The sequence below is a fragment of the Paroedura picta genome, chromosome 10 (assembly GCF_049243985.1).
Source record: "Paroedura picta isolate Pp20150507F chromosome 10, Ppicta_v3.0, whole genome shotgun sequence".
In the NCBI taxonomy this organism is placed as follows: Eukaryota; Metazoa; Chordata; class Lepidosauria; order Squamata; family Gekkonidae; genus Paroedura; species Paroedura picta.
The window spans coordinates 62,668,964-62,677,583 of NC_135378.1; the positions used below are offsets into that span (position 1 = coordinate 62,668,964).

At 36.6% G+C, this 8,620-nt stretch overlaps 1 protein-coding gene across 1 annotated transcript; it reads right to left on the minus strand.

Moving 5' to 3' along the window:
* Positions 1-1,038: 1,038 nt before the first annotated feature.
* Positions 1,039-6,054, minus strand: LOC143819831 (uncharacterized). The gene is made up of 2 exons (XM_077301878.1): positions 4,964-6,054; positions 1,039-1,381 (listed from the first exon to the last, which is right to left on the minus strand). Exon 1 carries the CDS (start codon positions 5,847-5,849, stop codon positions 4,980-4,982), a length of 870 nt encoding a protein of 289 aa, XP_077157993.1. The 5' UTR covers positions 5,850-6,054; the 3' UTR covers positions 1,039-1,381; positions 4,964-4,979.
* Positions 6,055-8,620: the final 2,566 nt, after the last annotated feature.

Consider the following 8,620-nt stretch of genomic DNA (forward strand, 5'->3'; position numbering starts at 1 on the left):
CTGCCAAAGCACATTGAAAGTGCATTATCCTATGTGTGCAGACTGGGCCCTGATTCTTCAGAGCTCCATTTCCTGCTCTTCCATCACTACACCATGCTGGCTGTCAATATGCAGAATGCTTCACCTGCATCAGCAAATAATAACAGCCAGCCGTATACATTTAGAATTTAAGATCCAACTAGACATGATGGTGGGAGATTCATGAGGTCTTTTGTAGAGGTGCCCTGATTTTCAGAGCAACCAGAGAAAATGGGAGCAGTGTGGGGTAGGGGGGGGGATGTCATTGCAAACTCCCCTGGCTCCTTCCATGCTGCAATATAATACAGCTGCTCAGATTTGTTCATACAAGTAACATCTGTGTTAAGTTTCTTGATGTTTTGCTTTGTTCTCTTTCCCTTTTAAAATTAGATTCAAGTGAGTAGCTGTGTTGATCTGAAGTAGCACAACAAAAATAGAGTCCAATAGCACCTTTAAGACCAACAAAGATTTATTCAATACATGTATTCAATAAATCGTTGTTGGATTTAAAGATACTATAGGAATCTATTTTTATTAGAAAAACCTTTAGAACTGCCTTCTTTTTATATGATGTCATGTGAAAACAGATTTAATCCTGATTAACTTTAACTGAACAATGACAACACAGCATGGGGTATAAATACTTTATAAAGCAGGAGGCAAAGAGGAAACAGTGCATCTTTGTAGGATTGTCTTAGCTTTGGGGTTATCCAGGGACTGCGTGGATGTAATGTGTAAAAAAAAAACAAACTATCCCAATTCAAATGGTAACTATATTTAATTGTGACTGGTTGAACCAGCTACAGATATACGTTCAAACAGGCATGCCCTGATAGCACAAACACTTAGATGTGACCACTCATTGAATTTTAGGGATAACAACATACAGGTGGGACCTGGGCCTGCCCGGATTTACAGCTAATCTCTAGACTAAAGAGAAAAACTGATGTTTTGGAAGGTTTTTTTTTTTTTTTTTTTTTTTTGTTTTAATTAGTAGCTTTATTAATAATACATTTCCATAATAACATAAATTTTGTAGTCTTCCAATATAACATGGTTAAACTTCCAGTAACACTTTATACAACATATTGTATAATTTTTGTACACTGAGACAAATGCAAATAAACAAATTCTGAACCTCCTATTTAAATCTCAACTGAGGATTCCCACTCCAAATTTATATATGTTTTCCCCATATAATTCCAAAATGGTCTCCATTGATTTTTGTACTTTTCTAAGTCTGTGTCCTTGAACAATGCTGTGAGTCTAGCCATTTTTGAAAAATCCAATAATTTCATTTTCCAATCCTCCAGCGATGGGGTCTCCTTTGTTTTCCAAACTTTTGCTACCACCATTCTGGCTGCTGTTAAGGCATACAATAACAATATATTCAATTCTTTAGGTATTTCACCTCTCGTTATACCTAATAGAAATAGTTCTGGTTTCTTTTTGAAGTTAACACCCAGCATTCTCTTAAGTTCTACATATATTTTGTTCCAAAATTTAGCCATCCCTGGGCAGCTCCACCACATATGGAAAAAATGGCCCTCATTTATCTTACATTTCCAACATCTCTTGTCAGTATCCTGAGACCATTTTGCCAATTTTGATGGAGTTAAATACCACCTGAAGTACATTTTATAAAAATTTTCCCTCAAATCGTAACTATCTGAGAACTTAATTTGTTTCTTCCATAAATTTTCCCAAGTCTCCATATCTATTGGATAGCCTAGGTCCTTGGCCCACTTAATCATGACTAATTTAACACTTTCTGTTTCAGTGTCCCACTCTAATAGCATTTTATAAGCCTTTGATATAAGTTTCTCATCCTTGTCTATTATCTCTATCTCAAATCTGGATTTCTTAAAACTAAAGCCCGTTACTTTGTCTCTCTTAAAACATTCATATAGCTGGTGGTACTGAAACCATCCATCCACTGCCTCAGACATTTCTTCCCACCTCAACATTTTAGTGCCTTCTTTTGATTTAGTCAAAATATCTCTGTATCTAATCCACTGATCTCTCATATTCTTTTCTGGTCTTTTAACTATCTCTTTAGGAGAAATCCAGAGCGGGGTACACCTCTCTAACCTAACTTTATATCTATTCCATGTCTGCAGTAGGGCTCTTCTTACAAAATGATTCTTAAAATCTTTATGTATCCTCTCTTTATCATGCCACATGTAAGCATGCCATCCAAATCGTCTATCAAAACCCTCAAGGTCTAATAGTCTGGTATCCTGCAATGTCACCCATTCTTTAATCCAAACTAATTTAACAGCCTCATGATATAGATACAGGTTTGGAAGAGATAACCCACCTCTTTCCTTTGAATCTGATAAGATTCTATAACTAATTCTTGGTCTTTTCCCTGCCCAAACAAAATTTTGAATATCTTTCTGCCATTTTAAAAAACAATTTTTCTTAATTATAATCGGAATTGATTGAAATAGATGCATCATCCTTGGCAACACATTCATTTTTATAGCTGAAATCCTTCCCAACAAAGAGAGGTTAAGTTTATTCCATAAAATTAGATCTTTCTTAATATCCTCCCATACTTTCTCATAATTATTACGGAATAGTGTTATGTTTTGATTAGTCATCCAAATACCCAAATATTTTACCTTTTTTTCACATCTCAAATCACTCATCTCCTGTAAATTTACCACTTCTTCATGCTTCATATTTTTAATCAATAATTTCGTTTTACTTTTATTCATCTTAAATCCTGCTACCTGACCATAGTCCTTAATAACTTCCAACATTTCATTCATATTGTTTAGGGGATCCTCTAAGAAGAAGACCACGTCATCAGCAAATGCTCTTAATTTATATTCCTGCTGACCAATTTTAGTGCCCTTAATCCCTTGTTCAGATCTAACTTTATTACATAATACCTCAAGAACTAATATAAAAAGTAGGGGTGAGAGTGGACACCCTTGCCTCATCCCTCTATTTATTCTAAATTCTTCTGATAAATCACTATTTACTATAATTCTTGCCTTTTGATCTAAATAAATTGATCTTATACTCTTCAAAAAATGTTCCCCCGTCTGCATCTTTTCACAAACTTGCATCATAAAATACCAAGAAATATTGTCAAATGCTTTTTCAGCATCAACAAAAATTAAAGCCACCTTCTTTTCGCAATGTTTCTCATAATATTCAAGGATATCTAGTACTACTCTCATATTATCTTTAACATTTCTCTTTGGTAAGAAGCCCGCCTGATCTTTGTGGATATACTCACCCAAAACCCTTTTCAATCTTTGTGCCAGTATACTCATGAAAATTTTGTAGTCATTATTTAAAAGTGATATGGGCCTAAAATTTGCTATTTCCTCTTGGTCCACATTCCCTTTAGGTATGAGTGTTATGATTGCCTCTTTCCATGAGTTTGGAACTTCACCACATTTCAGTACCTGGTTCATCATTTCAAGTAGAGGTTTTACCAATTCTTGTTTAAACATTTTATAATAAACCGCTGACAAGCCATCAGGTCCTGGCGATTTATTTAGTTTTTGCTTACTAATGGTTGTCTCAAGCTCTTCTAAACTAATTTCCCTATTTAATATTTCCCTCTGTTCTTCAGTTAAACTTCTTATTTTTTGTTGTTCAATGTAATTTCTAATTTGATCTATTTTTGGTTCTTCCTGTTTATAAAGATTGGAAAAAAAATTTACAAACTCACTCTTAATTTTACTTGGATCAAATATTAATTCATGTCCCGACCTAATTCTGTTAATAATTCTGCTTTCTTTATGTTTTTTCAATTTCCAGGCTAATAATTTCCCAGGTCGATTTGAGGTTTCAAATGTTCTTTGTTTAAGACACTCCCGATTCCACTCTAATTCTTTATCCATAATTGCTTCCAATTCCTTTTTAATAATATTAATCTCCTTAACAATAGATCTAGTTTTCTGTATTTGAAGTTGTTTTTCCTTATGTTGAATTAGTTCTAATAATTCTTTTTGTCTTTTTTCCCTCTTCTTTCTAATAATTGCACTTTGGTTGATGAAAAAACCCCTCATAAATGCTTTCCCCGCATCCCATGCATTGCCTATACTTGTATCGTTATTCCAGTTAATTTCCATATATTCTCTAATTTTTTCTTTACCTTTTTCTATCACCTCCATATTTTTTAATAATCTCTCATTCAATCTCCATCCCCTCTTTTTCCTTCTACTTTCTTTATAGGTCATTCCTATTGCTTTATGATCTGAAAGGAACCTGGGGTGAAATTCCATATCAATGGCTTCATTCGTAACTCTCTTTGTTGCCCAAATCATATCAATTCTGGAATTGGAGTTAAATCTATTTGAGTAGTATGTATACTCTCTCTGTCTTGGATTTCGCTCTCTCCATATATCCTTCAAACCTAGTTGATTTACCATCTTGTGAAAATTTTGGGGAAGTGATCCATCCTTTTTGTCTTTTGTATTAACTGTTTTGATACTGTCTCTATCTAGTCCTTTATCTATTACTCCATTTAAGTCACCCATCAAGATCATATCCTCATTGGGTAACTCTAGTAATTTCTTTTCCAATTTTTTATAAAAACAAGCTTTCTTATCATTCGGTGCATATATACCAACACAAGTCATCTTAACTCCGTCTAGCACAATCTCAATTATTAAGATCCTACCATCGTTATCACTATAAATCAATTTTGGGCTTAGTTTCTCTTTAACATAAAAAATTACTCCTCTCTTTTTCTTCCCATAACAAGAAGCAAATTCAAGACCTAAATTTCTCCTTATCAACAACCTTCTATCGTTATTACGTATATGTGTCTCCTGTAAGCAAATTAAATCAACTTTTTGTTTATACAAAAAATGGAAGACCCTTCCACGTTTGCTTTTCCCATTCAACCCATTAACATTCCATGAAAAAAACCTAAGACTCATTTATAAAAAGAAAAAGAAAAAAATCAAAAACTTACTAAAGTTATTAACCACTTAGTTGTCTAAATCTGGATCTGGGATAAGTTCTTTCTTGTATTTTCGCCAGAAAGCTTGTGTCTTGATCTGTTCTGTAAACTTATATTTTTTCCCTCTGTAGCTGAAGGATATTCCCTCTGGTAGCTCCCATCTGTATTTTATTCCTTTGTTCTTTAAGGCTGTGGACAAAAAATTATAATCTTTTCTTTTCCTCAGAAGCCTTGCTGGAATCTCTTTTAAAATTTTAATACGTTCTCCCGCAACACAAAAAGGTGTTTTATAATGCTCTTGCAAAATTTGATCTTTTATATTCCTTGTAGTAAATTGAATAAGACAATCTCTGGGAAGTTTATGTTGTTTTGCATATACAGAGTTAACCCAAAATACTGTGTCAACTTGGTCTTCCATATATTCTGCATTAATGTTTAGTAATTTGGCCAGTCCATCTATCATAAATTTCCTAATATCAATATCATCCTTATCTTTATCTGGTAGACCCCTAAATCTTAGGGTATGCTCTCTTTGTCTGTATTCCAACATGGCCATTTGGTCCTCGAGTTTCTCCCGTTCTTCTCTTATAGTTTCCACAGTTTGTTCATTATTGTCCATTCTCCTTTTAATTTCTTTCAAATCTTCCACTATTTTTTTTGTTGTTTCTTCCAGTCCTCCTTGTTTTTTGGTTAACTCTTTTATATTCAAACTCAGTTGGTTAATTGCCTCCGTATTCGTTTGCAAGATCTGCTTTATTGTTGTTAGTGATTCATTTAATTCCACATTCATCTTGTCACTTCTTGTCTGAGAGGCTTGGGAGCCAGGGTCCCCTTTACCGGCAAATGAAAACCTTCTCAGGGATGTCTGGTAATTCTGTTGGCTTTTACCTTTATTCATTTGTTTATTCACAGTCTGCTTATTCTCCAAATGGCCTTCCAGCCGCACTTCCCTATCAACAGGTTTGATCAGGAAAAACCAATACTGTATTCCCTCTTAAAGAGTCCATACATATTTAGTTTAATTTGCCCAGAGGTATTCCAAATCAAGACACAAAGCCAAAGATATTTACTTTAGCTGACACATATGAAATATATTTTCTCAACAATCATGCTGTTTCAATAACCTTGAATTCCTTTCTTCACTTCCCACAGCCTTAAACAAACTCAGCTGGAAGGTAAAACTCCTCCCCTCAAGTGGTTCTTTTACTCACACAGTTCTTATCTCTTTGTTGTATTCAGTGGTACTTCATATTTATGCCTTTCTCTTAATTATCCATATTAAATGAAGCTGCAAGGTTCCGGTGAGGTGTTTATATTTTGTAAAGGGAACGGCCAAACTTTCTAAGCTGTGCCGCTCTTCTGTTGCGGAGAAGGAATTCCCCTTCGTCTCCGCTTCTTCCGAACAGCTAAGCTTACAGCAGGTGCCTACTTTTGTTCCCCTTTCTCCAGGAACAAAAACCGGACTCAATATCTCCAGCAAAAGAAAAAAAATTCCCTTTAGCAGCCTTGAGCTCTAGAGAGCAAGGAAGGTCGTCTCACCTCTCCCCCATGCAACCGGAAGCTCCTCGATGTTTTGGAAGGTTGACTGTATAGCACCGTAGCCCACCAAGATCCCTGTCCCCCCACCCCCGACTCCACCCCCAGTTTGCCACGATTTTCCCAATCCGGGTCTGGCAGTCCTACCCCTCCATCCCCTGCCGGTGGCCATGGGGACCTGGCAAGCCTATCAGATTTGGAACTACATATCTTCATCCTAGAGCCTCTTGTGGCGCAGAGTGGTAAGGCAGCTGTCTGAAAGCTTTGCCCATGAGGCTGGGGGTTCAATCCCAGCAGCCGGCTCAAGGTTGACTCAGCCTTCCATCCTTCCGAGGTCGGTAAAATGAGTACCCAGCTTGCTGGGGGGTAAACGGTCATGACTGGGGAAGGCCCTGGCAAACCACCCCGTATTGAGTCTGCCATGAAAACGCTAGAGGGCGTCACCCCAAGGGTCAGACATGACTCGGTGCTTGCACAGGGGATGCCTTTACCTTTACCTTTTTATCTTCATCCTACAAGGAATACATGGGTAGAAATATAATCTAGTTGCTTAAGTAGGTTAGGGTAAAGCATTGTAATAAGAATTGACTGGATGGGAATGGAGGAAGAAGAACCTTCTTTGGGAAGAACAAGGATTGGTGCACATTTGCGCAAACCACTGAAAGGTTATTAATTTTCTAAGTATTGACTTTATATTTAAATATCAAAAAAGTAGAGCAGCAGAAGACAAGAAATGAACTGTATAAATGTATTGTTTGGTGTAACAAATCACATGAAAACCAGCTGCTTCTGTATAAACTTTATCCTGCTAAGTATAACCTGTTTCATAAAGATCCCCATTCAAAAAGTAAACCAGTTGATGCCAGAAAAGCATGAAGGCTTTTCAAGCTGCAAAAATAAATCTAATAACCAATTCTGTATCATCCTGCTAGAAGGGAAGTAGTTACCGAAAGCCACAGAAATGTGTGTAGCTTACCCAAAAGAATGATAGCATTTGCATGTTGGAAGGTAAGGGGATTTCCTTAGCAAAAGACTTTACTGAGTGATTGACGTACATAGAGGTAGTGTTTATAATACAAATGGAAGAGGGTGGTTTGTTTATTTTAAGTGATGGCAAATATTTCATCAATAACATTTAAATAACAGGGCATTCAATGGGGTGTACCAAATAGACAAGCAGGAATTATTCTTATTTCAACACTTTACAAATGCAGTTATGTGTGCCAGGACAGACACCCGTATGCTACCAGTAGGTTTTTCCCAGTGGGGCAGATATAAACTCCAAATGACATTTTGAGAGCAAATGTATTAAGGATCTCCCCTAGACTATCCTGTGATCCTGAGCCAAACCAGCAAATAGCATCTGCTGTTAGTAAACAAAACCTCTTAGGAATTCTGCCCACGCTTCTCCCAGCTTTTTGTCTTGCTATGCCTTCAGAGAGAAAGCAAGGGGTTGGTTGGCTGGATGTTTTCCCCCTCTCCTTTCCTGGATTTCGTCTTCATTGTGCTTAATTTCTGATGGATCATCATGGTGGGCATAGCATAACCTGCTGTGAATATCTCATGTTCAAGCCCCAATGAAGTAACCAGCAGTTTAGCATTGATCCCATCAATTTCATACAATTGATTTTGCCCAAGCTTTGGCTGTAAGAAGTAATTTCCCTAAGTTAGTTGTCTACGTATCTTTCAGTGGAAAATTTCTTCACAATGGCGATTTTGTGGGGAACTGATGAATAAATGGCTGTTGTTTGTAGGGCAGGCTTTTATTGGGAAACATTCTGGTCTGCGCATGCTGACCACATAGCTGACTAGGACCCACAGTGTGATGTGCGATTCCCATGCTCTCTCTTTTCTCAGCCACCACTCAGAGCAAAAGAACCTGTTAGCAGAAGTCCCAGTATGCTTAATTTTTATGCCACTGACCTTATATTGTGCAAGCATTTGCCATAGAAATAAAAAGACAATTTCAAAGAAAGATTCTTTAACAAATACTCCTGTGTAAAGCTAGCAGTCATAGGATAAAAGGACAGGTCCCCTTATGGATTAAAGACTGGCAAACTTACCGGAAGCAGAGTTGGTTTCTACAAGGTTCATTATTTAGAGGAACACGACAAAGGGTAAAATTATGCATGA

What these genes read in the sequence shown, in the direction of transcription:
- LOC143819831 (XM_077301878.1), bottom strand. Translation starts at nt 5,849, where the DNA reads ATGAATAAAGGTAAAAGCCAACAGAATTACCAGACATCCCTGAGAAGG.